Source organism: Vulpes lagopus, chromosome 15 (assembly GCF_018345385.1).
Source record: "Vulpes lagopus strain Blue_001 chromosome 15, ASM1834538v1, whole genome shotgun sequence".
Classification (NCBI taxonomy): Eukaryota; Metazoa; Chordata; class Mammalia; order Carnivora; family Canidae; genus Vulpes; species Vulpes lagopus.
Genome location: NC_054838.1, coordinates 1,574,911 through 1,590,418, shown reverse-complemented (window position 1 = coordinate 1,590,418; position 15,508 = coordinate 1,574,911). Strand labels below are relative to the sequence as shown.

The window sequence follows — 15,508 nt, the reverse complement described above, 5'->3', positions numbered from 1 at the left end:
TTTATTTGGCTTTTCGTTCAGCAATTCTTAAGCTTTCCTGCATGTGGAAGTTTCTAACCATATGTCCAGGCTCTGTCCCAAACCGACGGATCTCAAGGACTAGTACCTGATATCTCTGTATTAGGTGTTTTTTTTTTTTTACAATTTCAAAAGTAATTCTGATGATCATCAGGTGTGAGGATCCCGCTCTGGTATGTTCTCCAATGGTTCACTTACCCGGATCCTCGGCTTTAAGTAAAATTTTAATGAAGAAGCTCAAGCTCAAAAAAATCATTTAGGGCAGCCCGGGTGGCTCAGTGGTTGAGCGCCATCCTTGGCCCAGGGCGCCATCCTGGAGACCCGGGATCGAGTCCCAAATTAGTCTCCCTGCGTGGAGCCTGCTCCCTCTGCCTGTGTCTCTGCCTCTCTCTCTCATATGAATAAATAAATATTTTTTTAAAAATCACTTATTCGGTTTCTCTCTTCAAGAGTTTTCTTCTTAAAAAATAAAAAAGGAAACTAAATTTAAAAACTCTTTAAAACAATCTTTTAAAATCTTCCCATCATCATTTTCCTCCTTGGCACACAGAAGGTCGCCAATCTCTGCTCTACAACATGGACACTAGGCCAAGGCAATGCGATTGACCTACACCTGTGCCAGACACTCATGCTGATGTGCCAAGGGTGAAATATGGTTTCTTACCTGAATACCATGGGTTATGGTGGTGGACAGACATGATGGAAGAGGACTAGGTCAGGAGCAGTCACTGAGTTGTAATCCCGGCTCTTGGATCAAATTATTTCACTACTCTGAGCTTCAGTTTCCCCATCTGTTATATGGGAATAATGTCTGCTCAATCATTTTCAAAGGGTTATTTGTAGGATCAAAGGAAATGAGACATGGGAATGTGTTTTTAAAATATGAAACAAGATTTTGGACACGATTATTACTGTGTGCAGTCTTGTCTACATATGACATAAGCCAAGAAAACCATGTAGGAACGTTAACGATGACAAACCAACTGAATTTTGGTCCCAGTACCGATGCTTACTGCATTAGGGCGAGTTTTCACATCCTCTGGTGGTGCTTGCAATAGCGATGGTGCGAGTTCCCCTAGATTTTTACATGCGACTGACTCTAAAGAACAATCAGAGGCTCTAGGATGATAAAGGCTTCCAACTTTTAAGAAAGTCATTGTCAGGAACGTGAGAACTAGAAAAACACACTGATATTTTAGGAAAAGCATTTTAAAATGAATTTTGTTAATGACCAATTTTAATGATCAATAAAATCCTTAAGGTCATCCCTCATTGCTTCTCAGCCATTATACATCTATGATTATTTCTAAAAACTATGCAATGGGGAAAATGTCATGTACAAGTATCTCCTTGATTCAGAAATGCTCCGAACAAGCAGATGAATACAACTCTCAATGCAAGAGAATGAATGGCTAAGGAATGGGCAGGAGGACAGTCCTTTTCATGAAAAAAAGAAGGAAGATTTAGGACTTTGGGATTTCTACGTGTTGACTTTTACCTGGAAAACTCATTTCCCATCTGGGTTTTGCAGAGCAGAGTGTCAAGGGGTCTCTTGCAAGGGACAAAACTGAGGTCAAAGGGGCAGGACACTGATGTTCTCACCTGTAGTTCAATTGGAACAGCTCTGCTCACTGTTGTCTTACAGATGCCGATTCCTATACGTGGTTTTGCAAGGGGGAAGAAACCCAGTTCTACAATTTACTTATTAATATTTATAGCCCTGATTTTGAGGGTAGTGGACATGTGTCTCTCTCTGTCTGAGTCCGTCTCAAAACACGAAGCACGGGGTGTTCTCTGGCACCGTTTATTCACTGCTTACTCTCGCCGCCCTGCTCAGGAGCGAACGAGAGGGCTGGGCACGTGGCTGTGAGCTTGGCATATGAGAAGGAAAGTGGGACCTATCACCCCCCTCTCGATCCACTTCCTGATTTTTCTGAAATTCACAGAACTACATGAAAATCCGCTTCCTTGTTATATATCAAGAAGTTAAACAATCCTTTCTGAGCCGATGGTGCCAAACTGCTCTTAGTTATATCGGCGTATTTACATGATCCATGAACACCACATATGGACTCGTACTTCTACCGCATATTTGAGCAAAAACACCTCCTGACTTCACCATGAAAGGAGATCCCATGGATTGAAAAGTGGTTTTCAGTAAACGCTAAAGAGACACATTACTAAATTTAAACCTGTTACCGACTAATCTTTAAAGGCAAGATAGTACTCACTATGCTGAGTTTTCCATCTTTCCCTTATTCAGCAGAACCATGAAACCAGCTTCCAGTAAATGGAAGCATTCTCACAATTTAAATTTATATACATACAGCATTTATAAACACTGTCAAATGAAAGACACATTCCTGAATACTAAGAGGCCCAAACATGTCCTTGTATGTAAGGGAAAAAATCCATCACAAAGTCAGTGGAAATGAAGCAGCATCTTTGGTGCAGAAGTCCTACTGTGGCTTCTACCAGCAACTGGCACAAAGATTTCCTCGCGGAATACCCTCAAGTAGCAAAATGAGAAGACCACGACTAACAAGCACTTTTGTCTCTACCTTCATACAAAATGACACCTGAAAGTCAAGTGATAAAAAAGATCAACTCTTAAAAGAGGAGGAAGTCATTTTAAAATGTTACAGCCCAGAGCTAAAAATACAGCATGGAGAGGAAGTCAGAGAATTTGCTCAGATTTTTTTCTGTCTAAGGACCAGGCCTCTCTTGAAGTGAGTATATGAAGGGGTAACGCAAGCTTTATAGGGGAAAATCAATGGATTTCTCTAGCACCTAACAGCGGATGGATCCGTTCAGGGAAGAGAAACCCCTTCTAGCCCAGTGTCTGGCACCCACTGGGTGCTCGGCGAATGCCTGGTGAATTCAGGAGTCAAATAGCCATCGCTGTGGATAATACTCCTACTTTCTTTTTTTTTTTTTTTTTATAAATTTATTTTTTATTGGTGTTCAATTTGTCAACATATAGAATAACACCCAGTGCTCATCCCGTCAAGTGAATACGCCCACTTTTTAAAAAGGAACGCTTTGGAACAGGAGAAAACATACACACAGCAACATAACTACAAAATGTGTGAGGTCCTAAAAGGGACATAAATAATAAACCGATATGCTGACTATAGGATACTTGAAAGGAGTCTGAGAGATGGGTCATAAAGAATAAATATTCATGAGTATGGGAGTGGGCCGTGCACCCCCATTGTCTAAACTTGCATTTTAATGACAATATCCATGTTGGTTAATCTCCAACTAGTCTACACAAGAGCAAAATAAGTCATAAAAAAGAAATTTTATGTTGAAACCCGGTTTCCCCAGGGCTGAGGAAGGGGTCCACTTCTTTGACCTATTATATTTAAAAAGAGAAACTCTGGAAAACCGCCCTATTTGAAGAGCTCTTGGTTCCCAGAAGGAGGAGGTGAATGTTCAAGGGTTTTTTTTAGCCCCGCTGTTGAACTCTCTAGAAAATCCAAATGTCAAAAGTTAATTTGTTAAGCAATTTGGGCATCTGAATCTGATCAGCTCTTTTTAGAAACATTCTGTTTAGTCTGATCTAGAGGAAAAAAGAACTACTTTTGGGAATCCATACGAAAGTAGGGAAAAAGTGCAGCATTTTGTAAAAATATGAGAAGCCTTTCTGATACTCCGCAAAGCTGCAAAGGTAGAGGATTAAAAAAGCAAAGACGGGTAATTGTCATCATCGGGACTGAACGTTAAGTGAAAACGGGGAGTTCACTTTCCGATATGGTCCGTGCATATGAAAAGTTGGGTACTCCTGGCCCCATATACCGCACCCCAACCTCCACACTGGCATGCACCCTCTCCACAAGGTTTTCAACCTGCTTAAGCATCTACACCTGGAACTGACCCCTATCCTTAAAAAGCCTCTTTTTTTGTTAGATCATAAATCTGCCTGATGAAGCGCTTTGTATGCACTAAGCAAGCATTCAGCATCTGCCGAATTAAATGGCACCGAGCACACCTGCAGACACTGGAGGGCACCCACATTATCTCACAGTCCCGGAGCTGCTCTCTGGGGTGACAGGAAACCAACCCACTCCCTCCTCTCCACGTGAAGACCCTCCTGTAAATAAGGATGTCCCCAAACCTGCTGCCAAGGCCCCGGCGGGCATGGGCCATGGGCCGTAGGAACATCCCTTCTCTTGGGGCCTCAGAGCTCTTCCTGAGCCAGCACTGCAGGTGGCCAGGATCATGTGATGGGGTTGCCGAGACACCGAACCCCGCCAGCCCTTCCAGCCTAAGTTTTTCTCTCCCGGCCACGCATTCCAAGTCCCCTCCACCGTTCCTCACATGCAATGACTTCAGAGGCCCCGTGCCTCCGTGTCCCCGGGCTCTCAGTATGGGAAAGCAGCTTGAGTCCCTCGAAGATGATATTCCACGCAGAGTCTATCCAAGAGCGGAGCAGAGTCCCTGGCTTTCCCAGGTGAGCGCTCCGCTTGCAGGGGTGCAGACCCACGCGGGAGCGGCTGTGCTCCTGCCCGGGGCCACCCCGCCGGTCACACGCACCTGCGGGTACGTCAGCACACCTAGGTTGCCTTTCTACAGTCGTCCCCCCAAGCCTTTGCCCAACTCCCTATTCTAGCCTATGGTCATACGATGGATTTTAACCGAATCATACTATTTTACATCCAAGTAAATGTAAACGATGCAGTCTATGATTCAACAGTGTCTTCTGGCTCCATGTCTCCATGCGGTAAGCGGAGCGTCTGTGCCCTTAGAGATGTCATCAGCCAACATGTTACTGCGGATGCGCTTTCCCAGGGGGGCGTGGGAGCCCGCACCTTTGACGTTTGGTCGAGGAATGTGGCCTGGGCCTCTGCCCAGCATCCCTTCCAGCAGCGTGAAGCAAATTCCTTGACCTCCAGATCCCGTAGGATGTAAAAGAAATTTATCTGTGTTGAAAAACACTCCCCGTAATTCAAGAAATAAACAAAAACGTGAACAGATAAGAGAAACTTGTTTCAATTTGGGCAGAGTCTCAGTTTTCAAAAACAGAGGAAGGCAGAAAGAGCATCGGAAAATGCAGCAAATGCTGATGCCAGCAGCTCCAAGACCAAGACTGATTGGACACAATCTCGTGTGGTAAAAGTTGTATTTTTTCAAAGATTTTATTTATTTATTCATGACAGACACAGAGAAAGAGAGAGGCAGAGACACAGGCAGAGGGAGAAGCAGGCTCCATGCAGGGAGCCCCACACGGGACTGATCCCAACACCCCGGGGTCATAACCTGAGCCAAAGGCAGCCGCTCCACCCTGAGCCCCCCAGAGGCTCCCCAAAATCCTATTCAATGAGTTTCCTTTTTCTCCCTCCTCTTTTTTTAGTACTTTTTTCCCCCTGAAAAAGTTTTCTGCACCTGATCGTTCCTTTGCATGACGCAAAATATAGAAAATATAGGACTTTGATTATCTGCTTACTTCAAGAAATTAGCACTTACTTAACATATACTGTTAAAAAAATATATACACACGCACATGTGCACGGGTTTCCACTCCCTGGAACACAGTCACTGACATCCAAAACTTTGAAAACATTTAGACGAAAACCCACCAGTAAGTTTCCAGTTGCTACTGCCTAAACCAACTCTAACATTCCCTATGTTCCAAACATGATTGATTTTATGAAAGAAGAAAATTATGCATAAGAAATTTCAGAACTAAGCCAAGTAAAGGACATCAACAATAGGTACCCCCCCCCAAAAAAAAGCAGCACTACACTTACTACTACTTCCAACTTCTGCTTCTCTACCAGCAAAACAAGTAAACATTTTCCTGCAATTATGAGGTTTCTTCATTGTCTACACAGCTCGTCAGAATCTGAAGCAACTATTAATCCACCTATTTGTTCTTTCAACAGCGTTTGTCAAAGGGCCCCCTCTGCTACCGCGTGGCTTTGGAGGCTATTGTGGGAGGACGCGAAAGTGAACTAAACAGAGATTTTTGTCATCAAAGAATTTTAAGCTAATTTATAATTATCGGTTCCTGGCTCCACTACTATTCTTTGGTGCTGGCTCAGATTCTATCTTTATCTGGTCCAAGGCTGAGGCAGCTCTTATAAATTTCCTTCTCCTTGTCTCTTTTCCCCCCTTTACTTTCTTGGTGTTTAGAGTCTTGTTACATATCTGATCCTTTATTTTATTCTTAATTCTTCTCAAGTCATTAAAGTCAAAAATGGATCTTAGATCAAAGACATTCTTAAGGTCTCTCTACTCAATTTATTTGGTGTTACTGTATCTCGGAGAGTGCAATGAATTGCCTGTAGCAAGTGAATAAAATCAGAACCTTTGTACTCGATGCTTCGATACATATTATTAAAAATAATAAATGTCAAAAAAAAAATATTGAAAGCCAGCCTTTATTCCTGGCAGGCTGTTCTACATTTGGCTACTAAATTAAAATGCTAAAATGACTTGCTGTACCCGCTGAGCTGTGGATCTGCCAGTTTTAATATCTCATGGACAATCCCAAATGCATAATAAATCTCTCCCCCCTGCGCCCCCCTACCCCCGCCAAATCTGAAGAGGGTGTCGAGCCAATCCTAGTAGCTGGGGAGACTTACAAGTAACTGTAGCCTGAAAAGAAATGGCTCATATGGCAAATTAAGCCATTTGGCGTGGTAAAGCTGGTGATTTTGTTCTCTAGGTGGCACTATTACTTCAACTTTTGACGCGTTGCTTCAATTTCTTGAAAATGCCGCTTTATCTTTTTTTTTTTTTTTTAAATTTCCGTAGTATAAATCTTAATTTTATATACACTAGTTGAAATTAAATGACAGACTGTCTTCCAGTTTCATTTTAATAAGCCGGTTTGAAGTTGAATGATTTTTTTTTTTAATCACGATTTTACATGTCCTTGGTTATATTGTCTTAGAATTAAGGACTCTCCCTTTGCCCGCCCTCTTCCCTCTAAATATGCAGAGGCACGTCAAAAACACAGAAGGTGGTCATAAAGCTTCAGTCAGACCAAAGGAATCAAGATGAAAGCACATTTAAGAGCTACTAGGTTCTGTGAGCTTTCAAAATCAGGACATTACTACCATGACAACCAATGAAAAGTTCTTTCAAGTGAACCTTTGGGGGAAAACTGCATAGCATTTGTTACTCTCTGGGCTCTCTGGAAATGAACTTTTGCTAGATTATGGCTGTCCCTGAAGCCTGTAAACTGACTCTGCTTCCCCCCCACCCCCAGCCCCTAGTCACTCTCCTGGGTCCCGCACCCGGCCCCCCAAATTCATTTAATGGAACCCATCCTCAAACTTCAGACAATGTACCAACGAGACATCAACCACTTCTTAGCGTCTAGCAAATCTGGTCCGATTTGGTGAACCAAGAGCCTAAGCGCCCCAGGGTTTGAACTTGAACAGGAGCACTTGCATCTAAAGGAAAAAGCTTCCATACTTCTTACCGCATGTTTTCCTACCGAGCCAAGAAGAGCTTCCTGTCGCGCTTGGGGAACACACCGTTTTCCCACTCCCTTACCCCCACCCCCCAAAGTTTTTCAGAAATCAAAATATCGGTGAGCTTCATTGTTTCATGTCTGTCATCAAGAATGACTCCATATATTTAATAATTGGGTCTATGCCTCTCCTAAGGCTTTTGAGTGTTCTAGAAAGCCAGAGATGCGTTTAAGTATAAAATTATTTAGGACTGAACAATTCTATGCCTTCAATGCCTCAAAGAGGGCTTTGAGGATCCATATGCCTAGGCTTAAAAATACCAAAATTTTCCTCTGTTTCCTAGGGTTAAGCCCCACGTACAAATGACATACGGATTTCATTTGCCAACATCATTTCTTGCTTAACATTACTCCATACTAAACGGAGTAAATGGATGCAGAAGGGTAACCAGTAAGTTTGCTCACTCACTTTTGAAGCCCATCTGGGTATGTTATTCATCCTAGTAAAGACAATTTATCACAACGCAACTTAATGTGATTCTTGTTCAAATGCCTTCTTCCTCCACTGAGCAGCCAGCAGTAAAACCTAGAATTCCCCCTGAATTCTCTTCTCCATTCCTCTTTAAAATGCAATTCACAGCTTGAGATTACAGAGCCTGCCAGCGGCTGAATGGCTGCTCTCGACGGCTGAGAGTCCTTCAATTAAGCAGCAATTTTGCAATTAGTGGAAACTGAGTGCTCCATAACAATCGTTTGAAAACAAGTTGAGAAAAGTTAGCAATTACCCTATTAAAGGGACATATTCACTTGCATTTGGCTGAGCTGGCCCCCTCACGCAAACTGCAATCTTCCATACTGGGAGATGGCAGTTGAAAAGGATGTTTCAACCATTAAAATAAATTTGGTATTATAGGCATCGAAATGGGAGTGCCTTTCATTCTAAAAGATACTCAGAGTTTAGCAATCATACAATTTCCATGCTCTCTGCTTTCATTCACAAAGTCGAAAATTGTTCTCTCTACTCTGGGACTAACTTCCTAGATCTTAAAATGCTAATGAACTGCGTGCATATGACCTTTCCACTGTGTACATCTCCAATATTCCTGAAGCTTGGTAGAGGAGTAAGCCCGTGACTGAGACCCAAAGCTGCTGGCTGTGACTCTACCTGGATATAGAGCATGAAGCTCTGGGTGCCGTGTGAAGGGAGGGCTGGGGGCAGGGGGATAGTTACAGAACATTTTAAAGACAAACGTAAAAAAAAAAAAAATGTTAACAGAGCTCTCTGCTATATCGGGTGGGCGTGCCCAGCTCGCTGTGTGTGCTGAGCCACAAGCCAGAGCTATTTATGTTTGAAAGAAATGGGATTATCAATCATCTGCATTTTTGACTACTGAAAAGTAAGATTCCAGGAAGAAGGGAATAGCTTACATTCTAATGGTGCCCCTATTAACAGGAAACCAAAAGACTTGAAGCCAGGATTTTAGAAATTTGCATTTACAGGATTTCCCCCCCCCCCCCTCCTGGAAAATCACAATGAACCAGCAATATCCCAGCACCTCCCCACCCCACCACTCTGGCCATTAGGAGCTTCAGACAATTCATTCACTTAGTATAAATGAATCATTTGCTTTTTAGGCAAAGGATCATTTTCTTGGTTCCTCTCATTCGAAAGTAAAAGTTACACTTATTGAATAGACATCCTAAAAGAGATTTCCTTAATGCTTTAGTCCGTGGATGCTTAAAATGTTGACCTACTTTATACCTTAAATAACTTACATATCACCTTAAAATAAACATGATTTCCAGTTACTAATTCAGTTCTGAATGGGCTATGAATGGCTCCAAAGGCATGTGGAAAATCACGCTGTTATTTTGCTTTTAAAAAAAAATGTGATGTCTAAGTGTGGATGCAATGTTCTAGTGCTTCAAAACATGTACGTAAGTCTTGTTTATCTGGAAATAATTTCTTTCTGCTTATATCATTTATAAATAGAAAACGTTCTGTAATAACTTAAAATAGCACTACCTACATAACAATTCTCCTATCAAAATACTCATTACCAGTCTGTATTTACCAACTTTTTTTTTTTAAAAAAAATCACATTTTGCAAAATAACGTCAAAGAAAAAAAGACAACGACCTTATGGCCCTGGAATTCCAGTCATGGTGACCAACATGTTTTAAATTCCAGGAAAAGTCACGGTTATGTTTCAACAAGTGTCTCTTTCCTTTCTCTCACCTCTGCTGCTAACCCAGAGGTGAACTTCACGAGAGAAAAATCATAAGGTGTTTGTAGAAACAGGGAACAGGAGTTAATGAGTGTCTTAAAGGGGCGCAGGTCCCTGGGCCAAAACTTTGCACTCTCTGGGTGCAACGTGTGATGAGATCTACTACGGGTAACAACATGGAGCACTGCAAGCCCTTATCTCAGAAACTTCAACTTGAAAGTGATAGTGTTTTGCAGGAGGTAACCATGGAGGGTTCCCATGGTCAGATGAAGTCTGTAAGCATACCCCAGTAAGTAAAACTGCAAAAAAAAAAAAAAAAGGTATAGATAGAACCAAAATGGCTTTTAACCTTATAATAAACACATAGACTCATAAATCTCTGGGTAAAAATAGAGAAGGAGCATTTTCCAAGAAGCAGAGCGGGTGTGAAGATCTTACTTAATAGCCTACCCCGTTTTTATGCAGTTCAGAAGCAACAATATTCCCAATTAGACACCGGTTTGCTTTAAAACATAGTTGCACTGGGGGCATTAATAAACATCCAGAAATAGGATTTTCTTTGCTTCTGGCCACGAACATTCCTGCATTCTCGTCCAAAAAATGCCCCCTGGCTACCCCTGACATGGGGCAGTAAGGGTCAGGGACCTGGAGGACGGCGAAACGAGCCCTGGCGGCCCTAACCCGCCGCCCACCCTCGGCCCTCGTGACCCCCGCGCCGGGCGCCCGACAGGGGCCACGAGCCACGCGCGTCCGGGTCGGGAGCCAGCAGCATCCTCAACAGGTGTCGCCCGGCGCCCGCAGGGTCGCGGAGAGCCAGCCCGCCCCCCCGCCCGCCCCCCGGCCCCAGCGGCTGCTCGGGGAGCTCGGCCGGCAGAGGGCGCCCTCGGCCTTCCCTAGCCCCGAGCGCCGGCGCCCTCCGCCTCGCACCCCGCGCCCCGCGCCCCGCGCCCCGCGCCCCGCCGGCATCCTCCGGCATCCTCGGTCCCCGGCCCGCCCCCCAGGCCTCCGTCCCCGGCGCTGCCCCGGGCCCGGCCCCCCCTGCGCCCCGCGGGCATCCTCCGTCCCCGCCCGTGTCCCCCGCGCCCCGCGCCCCGCGCGCATCCTCCTCCTCGGCCCCCGCGCCCCGCGCGCATCCTCCGGCCGCCGCGCCCCCCAGGCCTGCGTCCCCGCCCGCCCGCCGCCCCCAGCCCTCGGCTCGGTCGCCGGCACAGCCCGCCCGTCCGCTCCTCCCGCCTGGGCGTCCCCGAAGCCCCCCCCGCCCCCCCCGGTCGGGACGCCCCGTCGGTTCCCAGGCCTGCGCGCCCCGCGAGGTGCTCCGGGAGGCGCGGGGCGGGCAGCGGGCGCAGCCGCGGGAGGAGCGCAAGTTCTCCGACGGGCGCGGGCCGGCGCGGGGCAGCCCGGGGGGCGCAGGGGGCGGCGCGGATGGAGCCCCGGGGCGGGGGGGCGGGGACCCCGAGATCCGCGAGGAGCAGCCCGGGGGGCGCAGGGGGCGGCGCGGATGGAGCCCCGGGGCGGGGGGGCGGGGACCCCCAGATCCGCGAGGAGCAGCCCGGGGGGCGCAGGGGGCGGCGCGGATGGAGCCCCGGGGCGGGGGGGCGGGGACCCCCAGATCCGCGAGGAGCAGCCCGGGGGGCGCAGGGGGCGGCGCGGATGGAGCCCCGGGGCGGGGGGGCGGGGACCCCCAGATCCGCGAGGAGCAGCCCGGGGGGCGCAGGGGGCGGCGCGGATGGAGCCCCGGGGCGGGGGGGCGGGGACCCCCAGATCCGCGCGGGGCAGCCCGGGGGGCGCAGGGGGCGGCGCGGATGGAGCCCCGGGGCGGGGGGGCGGGGACCCCCAGATCCGCGAGGAGCAGCCCGGGGGGCGCAGGGGGCGGCGCGGATGGAGCCCCGGGGCGGGGGGGCGCGGGGGGCGCGGGGGGCGCGCGGGTCCCGGCCGGCTCCAGGGAGGCACCGCTGTCCCGGACCCCCGCGTCCGCCCGCCCACCCGCGCCCGCGCCCGCGCCCGGGGAGGGGAGGGGAGGGGAGGGAGGGAGGGCTCCGGTCCCCCCGCTCCGCGGCCTCCGGGTGGGGCCCTCCGGGTGCGGTCCCGGCCGCGGCGGCGACCAGGCGGCTCCCGCGTCCTCCCGCGTCCTCCCGCGACTTGGGGCCCCCCCGGCCAACTTTCCCCGCGGCCGCGGCGCCCGCCGGTCCCTACCTCGGGGCCCACTCGCAGCCCGCGGGTCCCGGGGTCACATCGTCGCCCGGCTCCTGGCCCCCGCGCGCAGCCCCGGCCCCCGTGGGCCCCGCCGGCCGCCGGCCCCCCAGCAGCGCTCGCAGCCGCCGTGCGGGCGTCTCATCCACGCGGGCGCGGGCGCGGGCTCGGGGCCGGGAGCTCCAGCCTGCGCCGCCGGCTCCGGCCGCACGTTATTTAGCTCCTCGGGCGGGCGGCGATTGGCCCAGCGGCGCCGCCCCCCGCCCGCCCCGCCCCGCCCCGCCCCGCCCCGCCCCGCCGCCGACTCCCCTGCGGGGCGGACGCTTAAAGGGGACCGCGCGCCTTTCCGCGGGGAGGGAGGGAGGGAGGGGAGGGCGGGGAGGGAGGGGAGGGGCGGGTAGGGGAGGGAGGGAGGGGAGGGGAGGGTAGGGGAGGGGAGGAGAGGGGAGGGGAGGGAGGGAGGGGAGGGGCGGGAGGGGAGGGGAGGAGAGGGGAGGGGAGGGAGGGAGGGGAGGGGCGGGGAGGGAGGGGAGGGGAGGGGAGGGGAGGGAGGGAGGGGAGGAGAGGGGAGGGAGGGAGGGAGGGAGGGGCGGGGAGGGAGGGGAGGGGAGGGGAGGGAAGGGAGGGGAGGGGAGGAGAGGGGAAGGGAAGGGAGGGGAGGGAGGGGCGGGGAGGGGCCCGGGTCGTGCCCGCCTGCCGCGCGCCCCGGCCCCTCGCAGCCCCGCAGCCGGGTGGGCGGCGAGATGCCCCCCGCGCCCCTCCCCTCCCGCCCCGCGGACCGCAGACGCCGGCGCGCAGGGAGGAGGCGGGAGGCGGCGCGGCCCGGGTTCGCGCGCGGAGCCGCAGGTAGCGAGACGCACCTTGGCCGCCGCCGCTCGTCCACGCGGGCATCAAGGCGGCCGCTCGCGGAGGCTCCGGCTGCCGCGGCCCGTGTCCGGGGGAGGTCGGGGCCGGGGCCGGGGCCGGGGCCGGGGGGGCGGGGGGGCCCGGCCTGCGCGCCGTCCTGTGGCGCCTCCGCCTCCAAGTAGACGGCGGCGCTCGAGGCCCAGAGCGGGGAGCGGGCGCCCCCGGAGCGACCCATCTTCCCTAGGAGAGTCCGTCGCAGGGCGCCGCGCGGCTCCAGGGCTTCCCGCGCCCCCTCCCCCCTCCCCCCTCCCCTCCCCTCCCCCCGCGCCTGTGCGGCCCCATCCCGGGCGGCCCCGCCGGCTGCAGAGCCTCGTCCCCGCGAGCTCCGCGCCCCCCCCCCGCGCCCTCCCCTCCCCCCAGCGCGGGGCAGGCCCGGGGTGCAGGCGGCCGCACCCGCACGCAGAACTTCGGGGCGAGGCCCCCGCGGACGACCGCGGCCCACCCTCCCCCTCGGCTCCTGTCCTAAAGCTCAGTCCTCCTCCCATTAGTTCAGCCGCTTGGCAGCTGCTGGGAAGGACCTCACAACCCAGACGGTGCTGAGTCGCAGCCCCCGGGCCCCCCGGACCTCCCGCGGGCCCACGAAGGTCCTCTGGGCGCAGCTGAAGCGCTGGTTCCCTCCTAAACGTGTGATCTTTAGGAGGGGCGGGGCCGGGTCCAGGAATGAGCATCGCAACCAGCACCTCGGGGACTCCAGATGCAGAACACCCGAGGTCACGCTCTGAGAAACCCTCAGGGGATGAATCACTGGGTGTCAGAGGAGTCCCCCCCTTTGGTAGGCAGCTTTATGAGTATGTGCATGTGCATTCTTCTCTAATCTCAAAGGGATCTGACCCACTAATTGCTAAGACTCCTTGCTGCAAGAATTTCCCTAAACACTCTCGCATTAATTTGGGGAAAGGGGAAGATTTATAAACAGTTTCCTTTCCGGGACCCTCTTGCGGTCATCAAGAATGTGGTGTGGAGCTCAGTATGTAATAATATTATATCTAAGGGTTTGCAGTTGACAAAATGAGTTCACTTACATCGGCTGTCTCAGAGCGTCCAAAGACTAGTGACAGAAGCTGCTATTATTTTATAAGCGAAGAACCTGAGGCTCGGTGCCGGGAAACAATCTGCCCGAATCCAAATCCGCACAGCTAAATAAATGCCAGAGACAGGGCTTGAATGAACTCGGGAACTCTGGCTGGAAATATCCCCGCCTCCCCGGCCCTCAAAACAAACAAAGCTCTCTGTCCCTTAGTGCAAGTGCTCAGGAGGAGTCCGCAAATTGTTGGACTGAATAGTCGAATTGTTTAAAAAAGGAAAAAATGTTCTTCGAGTGTCACACATGTAGCTTTGCACCTCTATCAACTTGACGGGAAACATGACCCGTACCAAGTACCCTGCATCCCAGATGATGAAGTTGTGCGAGGTGTGTCATGCGCGTGGAACTGGCAGGCTAGCCACAAGCAATCAGTGCCAGGGGGCATGAGGTTGGGCTGGGCCAACCCAGAGGTCCCCTGTGTGGATTCCCTGGGGTGGAGGCTGAATGCAGACACAGTTTCTTTTAATTCTGCAAAACATTTTAAGAGACTAGATTCATAAGTTAAACACACGCGCACACACAAATCGTGCACTGCCTTCTAAAGTACTGCGGGAATCCTACCCTAAACTTTCAAAAATAACTTTACGCTAATTTCAAACCCATGCTTACTTTCCAACTTTAAATTTGCGTGAAAATGAGCTACTTCCTCAGGTTTTTAAGCTCAACTGTAATTTACTTCCTGCGGGGGTGGGAGGCTGGGAGGGGGGGGAGGACCTACCCAGTCAAAGTCAAGAATCTTCGCATTCCCGGTGCTGCTCACTGGGAAGTGATGGCGAATCCTCTACCTGCGGAATCCACGATGCCACATCAGCATTTTTGCTGAAGGAAAAAGCGTTCTCGTTTCCGAGACTCTGATCGTGGTCTATGGCCAATCTTCTTATTCCTACTCTCCCTTGACGTTATGCAAATAAATGTGTGTATCTCTACCTTCCAGTGTGTGGTGCAGTTTTACTGAGGAAAAGACAGAGGAGTCAGAAATGGCAGGAATATTTCGAAATAAAAGAAGACCAATGCCAATTCAGATAAACCCTTTGATGAATCAGACCTCTTGACATTTCTGAGCATTTTGAAACGTTCTGATTTGTGATGCCACTGTTACCAAACAATAAAAGACGAGACTTAAGATACTTGCTTATTTGCCTTAAAAGTACATCTTACATTCAAAAACAATGAAGCTAAAAGAAGCCAAGGTTGTACTAGTGTGTGGCATGGAATTCTGAATAATTCTTGTATTTGTTTAGTTCGGGTAGCATATGGAGACGGTTCCAGATCAAGCTTTTTACGAGATTATTTTCCTATTACGATCAAGGGTGATGCTGAGCCAACTTTCTGATTCTCTCTAAACGTTAGTCTCTCAGGTGATTGATATGTTAGGAACAAAGTTTCCAAATTCATGATCTGAACATTTTCTTAATCACCCAAAGGAGGAAAGATTTGACTCCTTGAAAAGAAAATGCTCCCTATTTCCCTTTTGAGGGACTTAAAAATTAATTTTGAATTACCTAAAATCTTTGTTTTTGGTTTTGGGTCAGTTCTATTCTAACCCAATGTTCTAGAAGAACAAAGGTCAGGAAGAAATGCGAACTCCCATCTATTCTTATCAGGAAACATAAACTAATCCTCATTACCCAAGCGGGGACAGAGGCAGTAGACTCA

The 15,508-nt window shown here is 50.5% G+C and overlaps 2 protein-coding genes across 5 annotated transcripts in view; both read right to left on the bottom strand.

Moving 5' to 3' along the window:
- BDNF (brain derived neurotrophic factor) overlaps nucleotides 1-15,508 on the bottom strand; it is a 50,593-nt gene that overhangs the window by 19,865 nt on the left and 15,220 nt on the right. The window contains exon 1 of one of the 4 annotated variants that reach the window (XM_041730711.1): nucleotides 12,723-12,762. The exons of 2 other annotated variants lie outside the window; for them this stretch is intronic. The gene's annotated coding sequence lies outside the window, so the exon portion shown is untranslated. Of the gene's footprint in view, nucleotides 1-11,865; nucleotides 12,033-12,722; nucleotides 12,763-15,508 lie in introns of those variants that run through there. One more of the 4 variants, XM_041730708.1, reaches the window with a different exon arrangement.
- LOC121476539 (translation initiation factor IF-2-like) lies at nucleotides 10,349-12,943 on the bottom strand. Its single transcript, XM_041730629.1, has 3 exons — nucleotides 12,556-12,943; nucleotides 11,866-12,049; nucleotides 10,349-11,624 (listed from the first exon to the last, which is right to left on the bottom strand). Exons 1-3 carry the CDS (start codon nucleotides 12,941-12,943, stop codon nucleotides 10,349-10,351), a joined length of 1,848 nt encoding a protein of 615 aa, XP_041586563.1.

Coding starts and splice junctions, on each gene's coding strand:
- LOC121476539 (XM_041730629.1), bottom strand. CDS start 12,943: ATGGGTCGCTCCGGGGGCGCCCGCTCCCCGCTCTGGGCCTCGAGCGCC. Junction 12,050..12,555: donor GGGGCCGGGGCGCGCGGCAG/GCGGGCACGACC, acceptor CCGGCGGCGCAG/GCTGGAGCTCCCGGCCCCGA. Junction 11,625..11,865: donor GGCTGCGAGTGGGCCCCGAG/GTAGGGACCGGC, acceptor GGTCCGGGACAG/CGGTGCCTCCCTGGAGCCGG.